At 33.4% G+C, this 17,889-nt stretch overlaps 2 protein-coding genes across 2 annotated transcripts; both read right to left on the reverse strand.

The window, feature by feature from the left end:
* Positions 1 to 1,413: 1,413 nt before the first annotated feature.
* LOC127845262 (uncharacterized) lies at positions 1,414 to 6,202 on the reverse strand. Its single transcript, XM_052376084.1, has 4 exons — positions 5,785 to 6,202; positions 5,362 to 5,404; positions 4,714 to 4,785; positions 1,414 to 3,646 (listed from the first exon to the last, which is right to left on the reverse strand). The coding sequence occupies exons 1-4, from the start codon at positions 6,070 to 6,072 to the stop codon at positions 3,252 to 3,254; spliced, it is 798 nt and encodes a 265-aa protein (XP_052232044.1). The 5' UTR covers positions 6,073 to 6,202; the 3' UTR covers positions 1,414 to 3,251.
* A 3,075-nt stretch (positions 6,203 to 9,277) lies between these two features.
* Positions 9,278 to 15,044, reverse strand: LOC127846647 (uncharacterized). The gene is made up of 3 exons (XM_052378083.1): positions 14,847 to 15,044; positions 12,053 to 12,256; positions 9,278 to 9,814 (listed from the first exon to the last, which is right to left on the reverse strand). Exons 1-3 carry the CDS (start codon positions 14,950 to 14,952, stop codon positions 9,507 to 9,509), a joined length of 618 nt encoding a protein of 205 aa, XP_052234043.1. The 5' UTR covers positions 14,953 to 15,044; the 3' UTR covers positions 9,278 to 9,506.
* Between the last annotated feature and the right edge of the window lie 2,845 nt (positions 15,045 to 17,889).

Below are 17,889 nucleotides of genomic sequence, written 5' to 3' on the forward strand. Positions count from 1 at the left end.
TATGTAATTGCACACCTTTGTTTCAACATAAACACAGTGAAACTTCCGTTCAAAGAGCAGGAAAAATACAGCGCGAGACAAGGCACATATATGGCATAACGTAATTAAAGCGCTGAAGGCACTGTATGAGTTCGCTGTTGTAAAATGTCGTTCTTGATTAGCCCCGTTTTCCCTGAAAGCAGCCAATATGTACAGATTTCAATGATAAACACTAGACTATCTCGTCTTACAAGCTGTTAAACACTTAGTCATATAAACCCTCTGCAGTGTACCAGTGGTGAAGTATTTACAGGCAAATGTGTTGGTTATCTTTCCTAGCAGACGCTCTATATAGCATTTGTCGTCTGCTGCAACCGGCAGTGGTTGTCTTTCCATACCGTACCTAAGGCTTCTAAGCACATACTGATTTGCAAAATATGGTCTGTAACATTAGTGTGAGCTAACGCTCACACTAAAAATGACGTTGCAGTGATTTAAAGCGGACATAACACGAACTTCAATAAAATGTACCATGCTTGAATTTAACCTCGATCAGCATTAAGATTGACAGATAGATGTCGCACAAAATATCAGGATGCAGGAGTACGTGTCTTTGTGTGAATCGGTAAGTGGTGCTTTTCTCAAATTACTTTTAAAAACAATTTTTCTCAAGAATTTTAAGTGCATAAAAAACAGATTTTTATGCTGCTTATGGTAATGTGAACTACATAAGAATTACTTTATTTAATAAGCATGTTTTCTTGTTAAAAAATTATATACTGCATTTATACGGTTATGCTTCATGCAACGTGAAATTTAGTCACCGATTTCAGTCGTATTCAAGGATTTACTCTTATACATTAAGTCAGATATCGGCACAATCTGCAAGAAAATCTTTTATGCCCTTTTTGCAAATGGATTTAAATAACTTGAGATATTTGCAAAAATAAAGTTCTGTTTGTGTGTTTACATTCTGTCCAGCCCTTGTGTAATCCTGTTGATTCTGCATCCTGATATTCTATATCCTGACAGAGATATAAATTAGTGTTGGTTTGGAAAGGAAACTCTTTGCTGCACTGTTTTACTATTTTAAATGTTTATATTTTGATCCTAAATCTTTACAGCCCAGCACAAACAGTTTTAAGCTGATATGCACAATTCTTGATCGTTGTCAAATGCTCCGCGAACAGACCAATCTCTGCGCATGCCTCAGGCAAGCCGTTTCACATGGGTGTACACTTTAATAAAGCCAGAGACGCAGATATATCTACGTCTCTGATAAAGCAAACACAGCTTGTGTAAAATTAATTACAGTTACAAACAGTTTAACAAGTTGTCGACTATAAAACAAAAAGTTCAATTTAATTACCAGGCATAATTTTATCAAATAAAAACTGAAACTTTAAACAAAAATCTACATGGACAAACATTAGTGATTTAGTTCGAAACTCTTACACACATTTAGGCACATTATTTTAAAATCCATGAGCGCAAGTTGAGAGACATAAATATACCAAAGATTCATTGCATTTTGTTTGACGTTTGACGATGGGCCAAACGTTTGAGCAGACGTTTTTTATTGTTCTATTAAATTGTGTTTTCATTGCGACAATACTGGTATGTGATGTATACAAAAACACAAATTCATGTAGGAAAACAATGATGCAATTATTATTTTCAGCAATTAACTATAATTATAATATTAAGTGGTACACCCACCCATATAGACATGATACATGGCCAAATAGTATTCACAAACTCTTGTAAACCATTCATCTTTACCATCTTAGCGTGCATAATACTTTTCAATGGCCATCTATTTTATCAATATAAGTTTCCTTTCATTAGCTAGGATATAAGTAGGACTTTGGTATGGCCGTTTACGTAGGTGCCGTTATCAACGCGATTATGCGTTTGAAATTTCATATTCCGTTCTTTATGGCGCATTTTTCCCAATAATTTTCAGTCTGCAACATCATCGCAAGATCGCGTTGGTCACAGTATCTACGTCATACACTCGTGCAAGGAATCCCATATTGCTAAAAATAGATAGCAATTGAAAACAATAATATTCGAAAAGATCGCACACTTTTTTCACCACTGACTGTTTAACAAGATTCCGTGAATATTGAAACTGTATGGAATCATATCGTAAAAAGATTGATAAAACTTCATGAATACTGAAACCGTATGGAATCACACCGTACAAAGCAAGATAAAAAGTCGTGATTACTTAAACTGTATGAAATCATATCATACAAAGCATGATAAAACGTCGTGAATACTGAAACTGTATACATGTAAATCATATCATACAAAGCATGATAAAACGTCGTGAATACTGAAACTGTTTACATGTAAATCATATCATACAAAGCAAGACAAAACGTCGTGAATACTGAAACTGTATACATGTAAATCATATCATACAAAGCAAGACAAAACGTCGTGAATACTGAAACTGTATACATGTAAATCATATCATACAAAGCAAGATAAAACGTCGAACACATCTGTATGTAAGATGATTGAAGAAAATATTCGCTGTAAATTTAATTTTCAAACTCTTTCATTATTCACACAGTCTATACACAATATATACATACACGGAAGGCCCCTTTAAATGTTATTTTGAGTAATTTAAGGAACATAAGGAGGAAACACGAGGTAACTAGTTATCCAGATTACTTTCCGATGACCACAAAACACGTCGATTTGAATGCCCACAATTCATTGCAATGGTTACACAAAGTGGGTAATGGTTTCTTACAAAAGATTATAAGGAAAAATGACATGATTTCATGTTAACATATTTCCTCATTTGAACATTTATTTCATGTATATATTACGACTTAAAGTAGCAAACAACAGTCAAAGAAATGTACTTCATGCCAATATATGCTACACAATTAGTTATTTAATAAACAAAATAACCGCAAGTTCAACCTACACTGCAATCCTGTTTAAGCTATGGAACAGCTTATTAATTCTACATCCTTTTAGTCTAAACGTATAGACAGATAGTAAGGGCAGTTTGCTTAAAAAGTGCTCCTCCTTCCGGTGGTGAAAACATGGGCATGAGACCAATCCTTTACAACGTTCTCGAAGAACTTGGAATACAAGTCGAGTATAAGATATGTTTATTAGCTTAAAACGACAGCAATTTAGCTTCTTGCATGCTGATATGTTATTTGGCTAAAACATGATTTAAATATAAACGCACTGGTAATACTGAATCAGGAGAATGGAAAAAATATATTTTTTACATTGATTTAAACTGTTAGTGCGTTAAGTCTTACAACCGTGAGAATATTATGGACAGCAGATACATAGACCATATCAGCTGGGTATACCATTACACACACTTTTTCCCTCGGTTTGACACTTATAACCACATTAATATTACTAGGCATAAAAAACCAATGGGTGCCAACTCTCATCTGGGGTATGTCCAGCAAACGTATCTGGGTCGTCGATTCATCAGTCTCATTACGTTTGACTATAATGCTGTGACTAACGCGATCCGGCGATAATTTATCGAGCCTGAACGTTATTTGGGAAAATACGGCATACAGACCCGGATGTGAAATTTCAACGCAAGAGTCATTTTCACTGGGGGTTATCGATTTAGAATCCTCGGTCCTTATCCACCGGACAAATCCCAAATCTGAAATGACAAAATGTTAACTTTAGTAAAATGAAGTGTCAATGCAAATGGTGTGGTTTATTCCAATAAAATATGATGCTTAATTTTAAATATCTTTCTATTTCACAATATTAAATAAAAAAAGATTTCAGCAATTTGAATTATCTTTTTATGAAAGCAATTATAGAGCGTTTAGAACGTTATATTATACCAATGATATATTTGCGGATTTTAGTCATACAACATGATTTGTGTCAAGCAAATGGTTTGGTTTATTCTTGTAAAAGATGATACTCAATTTGTATTATTTTTATATTTCAAACTATTTAATAATAAGGTTTTAAGCAATTTGAATTATCTTTTCATGAAAACAATTATTGGGTGTTCAGAACGTTTCATTTATTAACAACATACACATGATATATTCGCGGATTTCGGTCACACAAACAAACCGTGATTTTGTCTTTAAAGGGGCCTTTTCACAGATTTTGGCATATTTTGAAGTTTGTCATTAAATGCTTTATATTGATAAATGTAAACATTGGATCTTAAGGACTCCAGTAAAAAAATCAAGAATAAAATTAAAAAAGGAAATAAATGTAGCCGGTACCAGGGCTCGAACCAGTGACCCCCGGAGTCCTGGACTTAGTCTAAAGTAAAAACGCATGAGTCCTCTCGGCTATTCCACCAGGTATACACAGTTTATGTATTATATGCCTCATATAAGCAATCTTCGTAGTTTCCTAAATTTAAACGACAACAACAGAACTCTCCAAATTATTCAATCGTTTCGCGTTGCAACGCTTTATAATTGTTAGGTTTTCAAATCGTCAAAAGATACATATAATGGCTATATTGGACTATGGTAAATGTTCAAATAATACTGTTTCCTCACAAATATCATAACTAAAACGAAAATTTGCGAATCTGAAACAACTTTTTTCAATTTTGTCAATTTACCAAACCGTGAAAAGATCCCTTTAAAGCCGCAAACTAAAGCCTAGCTAATTTGTTAAGTAAATCTATTGTTGTACTTTTGACTAACCAGTTCTTAACACATATCTAAAAAAATGAAACAGTTAACTTACTCTTCAACTTATTTTGGTCCAACTCAAACACGTCGTGTATATCTTCCTGTTTTGAAGTGGGTAAGGTATCATCTGCGAAGTGTTACAAACATGTGAATACAATACGAAAGATACTGAAACATCCTGGTTATGTGTTCAATTAGCCTGAAGTACTGGTTTTTTATGACATTTCGTAACAGTTTCATAATATGATTTGATATTATGCACCGAATAAACTTTCGTAAATGTTATTTTCAACTAAGAATAAATAAATAAACGAACACTATTAAAGTTTATTTATTTAAACTTACTACCGATGATTTACTGTATTTAAAGATAAATGTTTAAACTAGTTGACTTTTCTGACATTAAACGATTAACTTAAATTCTGTTTTGTTTTAAAATATAAGTAAGACTCACTAAATGTGGTGTAAAATATATTGCGTGTCTTGTTCGGACAGGGTTTTTTACACGGGTTATTTTGTAATAATTATTCCAGATTCTTCATTAATTATTATAAGACAGAAAATGTTATTCACTATTTCGTATTTTTAAATATTCATATATTAAACGAAATCTTTATTATATATCATTTATTTTGTCAAAACTTATTTTTGTGTTGCGCTTATCAGTTCCAAACGGAATCGAAGGCTAATAATAATGTATAACCTGTAAGAGCTTGGTGCGAGGCCTGGTGAACACCAGGATCAACCTGTGGAAGAAAAGTAAGGTGTGTTAATTATGTTGTAACAACATTTCGTGTATATTAATTAAATATTTAGAACATTTAAACACATTATAGCAATTATTTTTATATAAGGCATACATCTTGACAAACAATTGCCACAGCGAAAATCAGTTAAACACCATCCGCTTATATATTTAACTGGTTCCATTATTAAACGAACGACAATTAATGACACCGTGCAAGTCACATTGTGTGAATTGAATTTTAGTCTACAATTACCATGGTTTTGATATTTACCAAAACAAAAACAATTGCGGAAACTAAATAATAATATAAGTGGTGGCAATTGTATCAGAGTCCTATGAAGATATCGGTTGAAGAAAGAAATAACAAATTTAACTCACTTTTACAATGTCTAGCTTTCCACGAACCTCTGCATCAATGCCAACTGCGCCACTGTGATTTAAACGTACGATGACATATATCACCATCGAAGTCAAAATAACAATCAGTGTGGTGTTTACAACCGGTAAGAATGAGCACGTTGGTCCCGGTCTTCTGTCTTTCTTGATCTCAAAGTGCTCTTGATCTACTACCGTATGCTGTCTATTTATATCGACGACAACGCTCTGATAGACATCGCCGATGTTGCCGTCGTTTTGGTTCTGAATTAAAGACTGTGCGTCACTCATGCTGTTCGATCCTTTGGGAATGGTTTTTCAGATTAATAATTTTGTCTCAATAAAATTGTATTTAAATAACGATTCTCGAACTTTTAGCAATCGGTGTACTGACTGATTTTGTTAAATTATGTAAAAAGAGTCAAAGTAATATCAATGTAGAATAAAATATTTGGTTAGTAAGCGCTATTTACATAGGAAAAGATCGGAATTTCTTATCGAATTTCCAACAAATCAATAAAGAATATATATATGAAAAAACCTAGCTAAATATAGCATAAATCCTTATAGTACAGGAGTGCTGTGGAAAACTACTTTGGATCTATAAATATATTGTCTTACCATACATCCATAAATTATATAACGAAAGTATGATATAATACATATTAAATATGTATTATATCATACTTTCGTTATAGGTATTATATATATATATATATATATATATATATATATATATATATATATATATATATATATATATAATGTGTCATAATGTTAAAGGGGCTTCTTCAATGAAGATATCTATTGTGTGCAGATTGTGTGAATAATAAATCTGGTGTATCGTTTAAGCAGAGAAGGAAGTGAAGGTTTAACTTTTGGTTACTTTGTTAAACAATTCATTGCGTAGAGTACATTGACATGAAATACATTTCTTCGATTGTTGTGTGCTAGTCACGTTTTGTAAACGTTTCAAGAAATCGTGGGCGTTTACATCGACGTGTCTTTTGGTCATCGGAAAGTAATCTGGAAACCCAACGATAACTGATTTACATCTTCTTTCCTCCTTATTTTCCTTAAAATTATCAAAATAACATATTGTTTGTCCTCATTATCTAGTACATACAGGGGTATCCACAAGATAATGAAAAATGAATTTTAAACGTTATCAGTTTTTTTAACAAAAATATTTATGCCATCAGTTTATCCCATTGATTGGCCATGGCAAACATCTTGAAATATTATTAACGCAAATGCAGACAAAACCAAACACAAACTTAGACTTTTACAAAATTACATCAAATAGCCAAAACGTATTTTTAACATATTATCATAATCAATTTGATAACAATTTTGTATTATATCTGGTATCATCAGCATAAGCATCATTTCCTTGACTGGTCTGTCCGTTTGGGGAAATAAGGGACAACGATACAGAAATCCTCCTCAAGGTAGGTCTGTTGTGAACTGCTGAGAGTAATACATTCATGGGGAGTGTTGTCTATTCTTTCACGTTTACAGCTTTTCTCTAACGGCTTGCATTGGTATATTGAATAACGAATATATTTGGATATGAGGATAGTTAGAAAAAGTCAGTAATTTTTCGTTTTAGACTGTTTAGAAGTTAATGTTAAACCTTAAATATTTTTGGTGATTTTGGAAACGTTACTTTGACTACAGTTCTGTCATCAAACGGTGTCAAAATGGATCTAGCTGTTCATGATGTACACCGGAGGTTTAAACTATGATATATTTCGTAATTGCATGGCATAGATGAATAGATTCGATTTTGGAATTTATGGTGACAAGTAATCCGATTTTGGAATTTATGGTGATAAGTCATCCGATTTTGGAATTAATGGTGAAAAGTCATCCGATTTTGGAATTAATGGTGATAAGTCATCCATATTTGGATAAAGTGAAAACATGCATGCAAAAGACACCTATATGTTTACGTAAAGATATTTAAAAACTGGTAATGAAAACAGGAGATTTTGAATGATTGTATACCTGAAAATGGTAAACGTGTGTACTCTGTGATAAAACGTTCGCGATAATCATTTATATGTAACAGTTGAAGAAAATTTTTATTTTTACTTTTTATATCAATACGTTTAACGTCATTTTACATATATGGTAGGTTTGAGCATGGTTGTAGAACAGGCGCATGCGCTATTTGAGTCGCGTTATGGGAAAACTGGACTTAATACATGTGCTTTACGTATCATCCCAGATAAGCATGTACAGTCTTCACAGGCTTGTTAGGGAGATCAATTTCCGCTTTTATGTAATGTCTCGTTTAAAGAAAGTTTCTTCTAACGAAAATTCAAGTTAAGGCGGAAAATGTCATCCCTGGTTAACCAGTTAAAATGAAACATTTCTAAATACCATAATTTTTTCTGTATATTATTTATAACTGATTATCGAGTGCGTGTGTTATTAAGGACGGAGACATAAAGATCGATGTTATGGCGGATGTTTTATATTAGTGCGCCGATATGTGTTTCAAAAACGCGAAACGATGGCACGGGACTATGTATCCTATCTGTGAATTAATATTGTGTTTTAATGGATTATTTTAAGTTCAAATACAGTTATAATAAACGTGTATGGCATTCCGTTTCACTTATAAATAAAAAATAGTAAATAAAAAATAGTAATTTAAATATACATATATCAAAACGCACATGACTGTAAATCACTGCGCGCCCATACTTATGCATGCTATACTCGTTAAAGGGGCCTTTTCACGTTTTGGTAAATTGACAAAATTAAAAAAAATGTGTTTCAGACTCGGGCATTTTCGTTTTAGTTATGATATTTGTGAGGAAATAGTTATACTGAACATTTACTATGCTCTAAAATATCCATTATATGCATCTTTTGACGATTTGAAAACCTGTAAATTATTAAGCGTTGCAACGCGAAACGATTGAATAATTTGGAAAGTTCTGTTGTTGTCGTTATATTTAGGGAAACTACGAGGATTGCTTATATCAGTTTAAAAATACATCCGTTCATAGCATGAGCACGGATGGTAGAGTGGTCTGGGCGGGAGACATTTTACTCCAGGACTCCAGGGATCAGTGGTTCGAGCCCAGTTGCAGGTTACTTTGTTTTCATTTTTTAAATTGTATTCTTGTTTTTTTACTGGATATTTTGAGGTCCAATGTTTAAATTTATCAATATAAAGGATTTAATGACAAGCTTAAATACTTGCCAAAATCTGTGAAAAGGCCCCTTTAATATAAATTGGCTTTTCAAATCATTCTTTAATTTTTTTGGCGATATCGACAGTGCGCTTATTATCGACGCCCGTTCGTGCTCTGCTCTATATTTAGTATAATCGTATTAATCGATATTGTAACTATTGACTTTCTGTTTGGTCGAAAACAACAACAACAACAGAATAGTCCAATGGACAAAACCAGTAACACAGCATTATAACGTACCGTTGTCAGGGTAAGTTATGTATCAAATAGAAGATAACCATAAGAATGGTTGAACAAAATTGTATTTACATCAAGCAGTAGAACAAAACTAGGTCATAATTCAAACATTGATCAAAAAGGTAATATTTATAAATATATAATGTGTTGAATAAATACACATAAATGCAAACGAACAAACAATAATACACTATTTTACAATAATGCATTTTTAGCTTAGTTTCTTGATTCACACTTGAGTAGATATGAATCTAACAATCAGTTACATACAATCATTTACCAAAGGGTTGAGGCTACCCAAAGCGGAGACATGAAGAGAATTACGTGACCTAATGGTACAATCGCTTGTCCGGTACTGTTGAAGTTTCCGACCAAAGACGTGTTGTAGCAAACTTTGCCGGAAACAGTCGTGTTTGTCATGCTTTGAAGAATTGCATTATACATCATCATGTCCGTTTGTCCATCCATCAGAGGGGCAAGAAGGGTTACATTCCCATCTATTGGCTGACACTGGGGGGACAGGCTTATGCTCGTGTTTGCCGAGCATTTGTGTGCGGTATAGCTTATTTTCGTCTCGTGCGTTGCTGCAAAGATTCAATTGCGACAATAAATTAGGCAATGCAACTAGTGGTATCGACGAGTCTTGATTTGGGAAAAAGAAGCTTAATGTATTTGCGTAAAATATCATCCCAAATTTCATTCATTGCACAGGCTTTTCGTGGACGACATTTGACGAGTTTGTTGAATTTGTATGTGAAAAGGAAGTCTCTTCTTAATGAAAATACACTTTAAGAGGAAAGTGTAGTCCATGATAAGCCCGTGATGACTGCACAGGCTAATCTTGGAAGACACGTGACGCATATGCGTTGACGGTGATTACAAACAAACACGGAGCCCAAAGAGTTTCCAATTGACACCGACTAATATTTACCATAATGGAAATGCAAATATTCGTGGTAAATTAATATGGTTCAGAAAACCTGAAATTCTTAACGTTTGTCATGTCGAACACATCCCAACGACATAACATTTCTAAGGAAATAGGTCTATTAAACATTTGTCGCAAAAAATGTGAAACTGTATTTTCGGATCGGCTCTGTATGGTCGCCATTTATTTCCACTTTGATAGTATACTGGTTATGTTTTACATCTTTCAAGTTTCAATTGAACATCACTTAATTTGAAAGAAAATCTGAAAAATTTATCTCAATTTAACTAAATTTAAATCCTGATCACAAATATTAAATTTTAGAATATATAATAACTAATTTGCAGTTAAAATGAATATCTCTAGTAGAAATATACGAGTATATTAAATCAAAGGTGTTGAACACAAACTTATTTGCATAGATTTTGATATACATAAGAAGCGTGTATTATCACTAATCAGAGTGACTTGACTAATAGTCAATGCAATACAAGTCAATAGTAAAGGCACACGTTTATTTTAAACCTTTTTTTAAAGCACGTGGATTTACATTTGTTTGATAATTTAACAGTTTTGTAATTTCCCAAAATGGCAGGCCAGGTTATCTTCTTCCGGCATATCTTAGAACCACATGAAACGTGCAGAAAGTTAAAGTTACGATTTTAGTCAAACGTGTAAGAAAACGCGTTGTGACCATATCATGAAAATGTTAATCTTTAAAAACATGAAACTGAATATATTTTATGATATGATATTTGTTTGAATTGATGCCTAGTTTACTATGAAACGAAATGTAATTGATAAGCATGATATGTTTTTTTGCATGGATTTATACCATATATGACTAGCGTCTAGAAAAAAGGCCTTGGCAAACAGCGTAGACCCAGATGAGACGCCGCATCATGCGGTGTCTCATGATGCGGCGTCTCATTAGGGTCTTCGCTGTGTGCTGAAAAAATTTCTGTAAGAAATATTCTAGCTATAGAAATAAATATACTAGACACCCTTAATGTTGGAAATAAATTGATCCAATTTAGAAGGATTGGAGAGTCCACTAGGCATAAATGGGTTAATCCGTTATTGATCTGAACTTATGTGGGCGTCGATCGCACATTTTACTCGATAACACAAATCTTAATGATACAACAGGTGTATGTTAAAACAAAATAACTTGATTTCTACAAACAATGGACTTGAATATAAACAAAACTAGTGTTTACTTTGAAGAAAATGTTTCTCATTAACAATGTCAATAAATTAAATACTTTCTGCTCTCAGGGTCTAAATGAAGTTAAAACATGTTTAATAAAAGTTAAGACATTTAAATGCATATCGTAATGTTTTATCCCAACCTTTACAATTTTCAGATTTCTGCTTTCTTTAACCCATTTATGCCTAGCGTCTAGAAAAAAGGCATTGGCAAACAGCGTATACTCAGATGAGACGCCGCATGATGCGGCGTCTCATCAGGGTCTGCGTTGTTTGCTTAAAGGAATTTCTGTAAGAAATATTCTAAATATAGAAATAAATATACTAGACATCCCTAATTTTGGAAATAAATTGATCCAATATAGAAGGATGGTAGAGTCCACTAGGCATAAATGGGTTACCTACCAAAGGGTGGACACATAGGGTTGGTCCCACTTATTAACCTCATCCGAGGCCGTATATTATGATCATTATGATGCATACTCGTGAATTAATATCAGCTTTCGAAAGAAGATACTAAAATAGCTTTAGGTTTAACGGTTTCACGAAATCATACCCAGACCATGCCGGGTCAATAGTATACCTCTTACTAATAGATGACAAAAAATAGATAAGATTAGCATAAACGCTGCAACATTTGTATACATACAAACAAAAGAAAAACTAAACAAAAATGTGTCTGTACCGTTTGTTGTCCTATTTTTCTCAGACGATGAGACTGTGACCGTTATCCGCTCGCACAACACAACGCCTGGACGGCATGGGGACGCGGGTTGAGTGTTGGCCGCACAGGACGGGTTGGATGGAAGGCTGATATTGTACAGGTTCTTAGTCTGTATCTGACCGTTCAGGAACGTTTGCTGTGTCGCATCGTTACACTGGGGACATGCTGAAACAGACGAAGTTGTTTAATAACAGTATAATTAACACACATCCGATGGGACAAACATGCATTGTTCGAAATTTAGTGCAAGTAGTTAAGGGTGTATTTGTAATTCCTTTTAACATCAAATTTTCCAAATTTAGTTTATAACTGTAAATTATAATAATGTGACTGTTTACATGAGGACTAATTAGATGGAATTAGTTTACATCAATAAATGTATTCAATCAGTTGGAAGAATCAATAAGTTTACCAAATTACGACTGACGTGGAATCTTAAAAAGTGAGCGAATATTGGGATGGTAGGATTGAAACATGTTGCACAGGAAATGTATATGAAGTTATTATAATATTAAAAAAGAATAACGATTAACAAAAAACTGTTGATCAGTAAAGCGAATTGCATATATAATTCAAAGTCGCCTTTACGAACTGACTAAAATGAATTTATTATGCTATAGCATCTGTAATAAAGAGCTGCGCCATGAGCGCATGATACGCCCGTCGTTCGCCAATGAAGTAGTAAGGTAATAAATAACCCTTTGAATCATTTTTTTACTTCAGTTTATTTGTATTTGAATACATGGTTTATTTTATAAGTACATGAGCATGGAGCGCCGTCTCCTTGACATTCAACAAAGTCCCATAACTGTGGAACAACAATTCAGAATTCCGTCAAAAACGAAAGGGGATCAGGGTTTATCAATATTAAGATTGTGTTGAAATTTGAAAAAAATCCATCGAAGGATATTTGAGCTACGGTAGGACATTCAATGAAATAACGAAATTTTGACGAACAAAGTCCCATAACTCTGGAACGACAATTCAGAATTCCGTCAAAAACGAAAGGGGATCAGGGTTTATCAATATTAAGATTGTGTTGAAATTTGAAAAAAATCCATCGAAGGATATTTGAGCTACAGTAGGACATTCAATGAAATCACGAAATTTTGACGAACAAAGTCCCATAACTCTGGAACGACAATTCAGAATTCCGTCAAAAACGAAAGGGGATCAGGGTTTATCAATATTAAGATTGTGTTGAAATTTGAAAAAAATCCATCGAAGGATATTTGAGCTACAGTAGGACATTCAATGAAATCACGAAATTTTGACGAACAAAGTCCCATAACTCTGGAACGACAATTCAGAATTCCGTCAAAAACGAAAGGGGATCAGGGTTAATCATTATTAAGATTGTGTTGAAATTTGAAAAAAATCCATCGAAGGATATTTGAGCTACAGTAGGACATTCAATGAAATCACGAAATTTTGACGAACAAAGTCACATAACTCTGGAACGACAATTCAGAATTCCGTCAAAAACGAAAGGGGATCAGGGTTTATCAATATTAAGATTGTGTTAAAATTTGAAGAAAATCTGTCAAAGGATATTTGACGTAGCGTACGACATTAACAGACGGACGGACGGACAGACGGACGCGGGGTATACCATAATACGTCCCGTCATAGACGGGCGTATAAAAACGACGCCAGAAAACCTAAAATATTGAAATAGTGTCATCATCTGTATCGTCTAAGGTATTGGTTTACCAAAAGGTTATTTATCCGTAAATTTAAAATTTAAAAAGAACCAATACATAGATCCGTTTTAGAGTTTGACACATGACGCCTGGTTTATTAAAATTAATGCAAATCACTTCCTGCTTGGGAGTAAATTTACCTCGTTGGTGTTTATAAGATCTGTAAACATTGTGAAACGACAAAATATTAAGATTTTTTCTAGCATAGTTTACCAGGAATGTTAAAAATGTCATGGGGATATATGATGTTTCTGGTGATTTTCCAAAATGTTGTATATGTTTTATAAAAATATTACATTTAAGTAAATGTTCAAATAGTCAGTAGACATTACAAATATATAAATTTGTGCTTTCATTGAACTGAGATATACAATGGAGTTTGCTACTAATAGTTATTTTAATTGTTAAGTAAGTAAACCAGTAAGCGCATCATGTTTAAAGTTTTTAAAATATTGAAATTATATTGAGCCAAGATAAAATAAAAAATGTTAGTTTTTTAATAGGTTTTTTATTATAAAAACACTAGTATGATAACAAATACACTGTTTTCCTGAAAAAGGAGATGCACTTTCGAACCTTTCCTTATATATTATATATATATATATATATATATATATATATATATATCAATGTATTGATATATATTATTATTGTACAATTTCACAAACGTGCACTGTTAAAATGATTCGATTTCTGGCGTCGTCAAACAACCTTGATTTTGAATACAAATGCGGGAAAGAACATACCTAGAACTCTGTGAGCAAACATAGAATTTTCAAAAACTAAACGAAAAAGTCCCACATAAAATGACCTGTCCAGCTCATGACGATTCAAAATAGAAGTGACTGTTCATGAGAAGCATGGACATTGTGTGACGCATTTATGTAATGCCTTATGTTTTAAACACGTTGCCGGATTGTTTCTACCAAATATAATGTGTTTAAATTAATATTCCCCAAGCAAAAACATCATTATTCTCACAGGCATTTCAAAAGCGAAAGAAAATCGAATTTGCAGAACCACTTAATGTCCAAAAAAAGTTGAAAACTTACATGTATTGCCGTAACTTAAACTGCACTGCAACAACACCATAATCGTGCAGGCAAAACCAGTGAATCGGGATCTCGTATCCATTTCAAACGTCATCACAATGTTCATACTCCTCAAATCTGTAACGACTGACAACTGAATGATTTTTAGTACATACTCTCTTCCTTTTATAGGTCGGCCTAGATCTCTTGAGTAATGTTTACAGTTATTGTAGTCTTAGAAGTACTCGGATGAGTGGACAATTAAGTATGATTATAATTCACGATTGTGATCCATTTGTTTCTTGCATGTGTGCGAGTACACGGTGCAAGCTCACGTGACTTTGCGCGGATCCCAATTACACGTTACGGTATGTGGTGCTTTTTTTTCAAATATTAATGTCTTTAACAAAGTTTCGTCAAAATTTCAACAAGTACATATAAAACAGATTTTTATGCTGCTATAAATGGCAATGTGAAATATACTAGTATCGGAATTACTTTATTTAATAAGCCTGTGTTAAAAAATCGATAAATACTACACGGTTATGCATCACGCAACGTGAAATTTTGTCACCGATTTTAGACTTCAAGGATGTTTTTACCTTAAGATATCGGCACAAACTGCAAAGAAAACCCGTCTTTTATGCACTTAAGATGTATGCAAATGTATTTCAATAACTTGAGATCATTGTAAAAAATAACGTGTTTAACGTTGTGTTAACATTCTGTCCAGCCCATGTGTAAACCCTGAAAACTTCGTTGCACCCTGGATTAGACACAAGATATTCTCGTCGTGGCAATGGTGCGTGCTCATGATTACAGCTCGATTTTCTATTAAACACATCTCAACAATTATCTAGATCTTGATTATGTAAAGCAACAAGCATTCGAATTCGTCATACTAGTCTTTTATATGACTTGGTATCATATCATTGAATCTAATCCCCTCTTTAATGGTTAACCAAGTAATAAAAAGACTTGTTACCGGAAAAATATATTGATTTAAATGTGAAGAATTTACATCTTTTGAACGCTGTGTTTTAATATGTGTGCGTATCCATATGATAATTGGGATATTGTGAAACATTAATAAATAATGTTTCTAAACGACTAGATTCAGAATAGATGCAATAACAATGAAATAATACATATATATTTATTTTTGAGAAATTAATTGATCAAAAATGATACACATGTAAAAATATATGTCCTAGCGCTTTCCGCGATACGCCCTCTTTTGTGGCTTGCGCAGAAATATGTTCACGATTTTTCGGCGCGCATGCATTAGTTTTGCCTGTGGCAACAGCTCTCAGTTGATTAATAAGACTGTGTGCTATGGACTATAACCGGTTATATATTTTATCAATGAATGATTACAACGTCAAAATAAAATTATTCTCGGTTTGATAAATATGGTTTTGTATTGGTTGCATTCATATGATTTAGAAGAGAGATTATGGTGAAGGTTTAGCGCGAAAAAATGCACGTTTTTGTGTGTGTGTGTGGGGGGGATTTAGCGCGAAAACGCACGGGTTTCTCGTTTTGGGGTTTATGATTTGCAAATCTTTTGAGTCGCCATTCGAGGTGTGTATTTGACAGGCACAGGGTATGGACAAGGAGAACAAATGGGTGATAAACCCGCTCGTCCGCCCTTAATGAACATGTGTTTGTTTAAATAATTGGTTACATTGCTTTTGCGTTCGTAATGTTGCAATGATTAAGTCTATATTTAGTTTATTTTCAGATCGGGTTTTGAGTTGTTCGCGTTAGCGGACAACTAATGTAGAGGGAATTTTGCAAGTCAGTCTGCTCTTTACTACGCTGGGAACAATAACCACCGCATCTGCCTGTTTATACTCAATCACTGGTATACTGCCGACAGCCAGTGTGTGTATGTAATAAATAGTGTTTAACAGCTTGTGCGACGACATTGGCCAGTCTAGTGTTTAACAGCATATGCGACGACATTGGCCAGTCTAGTGTTTATCATCCAAATCTGTACATATTGGCTGCTTTCAGGGAAAAGGGGCTTAATGCATGTAAAAAAAGATTAGCCTGTGTACACTGATTAGCCTGTGCAATACGCACAAGCTAATCAAGGACAACACTTTATGATTTTATGGTGTTTTTCGTTTAAAGAGAGTCTCTGGTACTGGGATGACAATTAATGCACATGCATTAGGCCCTGTTTTCCTAAAATGAAGCTTAAATTATCTTTTTTTATTTATGATTTGAAAAAAAGATAGACGTGATAATAATTTAGAAGTAACCTCGCTGACATGGCAAATAAACAAAATCACTTTTAAATCAAATAAACAACCAATGAGTTTTTACCTTGTGGAATATTTTAGTAAACATCTAAAAGGGACCTTTTCACAGTTAATCATTAAATGCTTAATATTGATAAATGCAAACATTGGATCTTAAAAGCTCAATTAAAAAAAACATGAATAAAATTAAAGAAACAAAAAAATGTTACCCTCAACAGGGCTCGATCCACTGACCCCTGGAATAAAAGTATATCGTTAAGACCACTCGGCCATCCTTGCTCATATAATGAGAGATGTATTTTATAATTTATATGTATAAGCAATCATCGTAGTATGAAAAAATATAACGACAACAACAGAATTCTCCTATTTATTAAATTGTTTAATTTTGTCAATTTACCAAACGTGTAAATGTACCTTCAATGTCTTCAGACTTGCAAATTGAATGAGTTTAATACACTGTCAGATCTTACATCATGAATAGTTAACATGTTTAGTGGCTGCCTGTTAGCCTGGGGCCAGTAGATTAAAGCCCAGGAAACTCAATTTCAAAAGTTGGTTAGAATTCAAATTGGTGACTGGGGATTAATTATGCCTAGGAAATGATTCAATATCGGCTCACAATAAGACATGATGCATTAAAAGTCTGTCACGTTGGCAAAATTGTTGCTCAATAATTTAAAGAAAATAGATAAAGTATTAGATACACATAACACACCATATACATGATTCTAGGCTTGTTATTCTTAAGCAAGGCAACCAAAATTTTAAAGATGGTTGCCAGTGCAGCAACC

Source organism: Dreissena polymorpha, chromosome 9 (assembly GCF_020536995.1).
Source record: "Dreissena polymorpha isolate Duluth1 chromosome 9, UMN_Dpol_1.0, whole genome shotgun sequence".
Taxonomy (NCBI): domain Eukaryota; kingdom Metazoa; phylum Mollusca; class Bivalvia; order Myida; family Dreissenidae; genus Dreissena; species Dreissena polymorpha.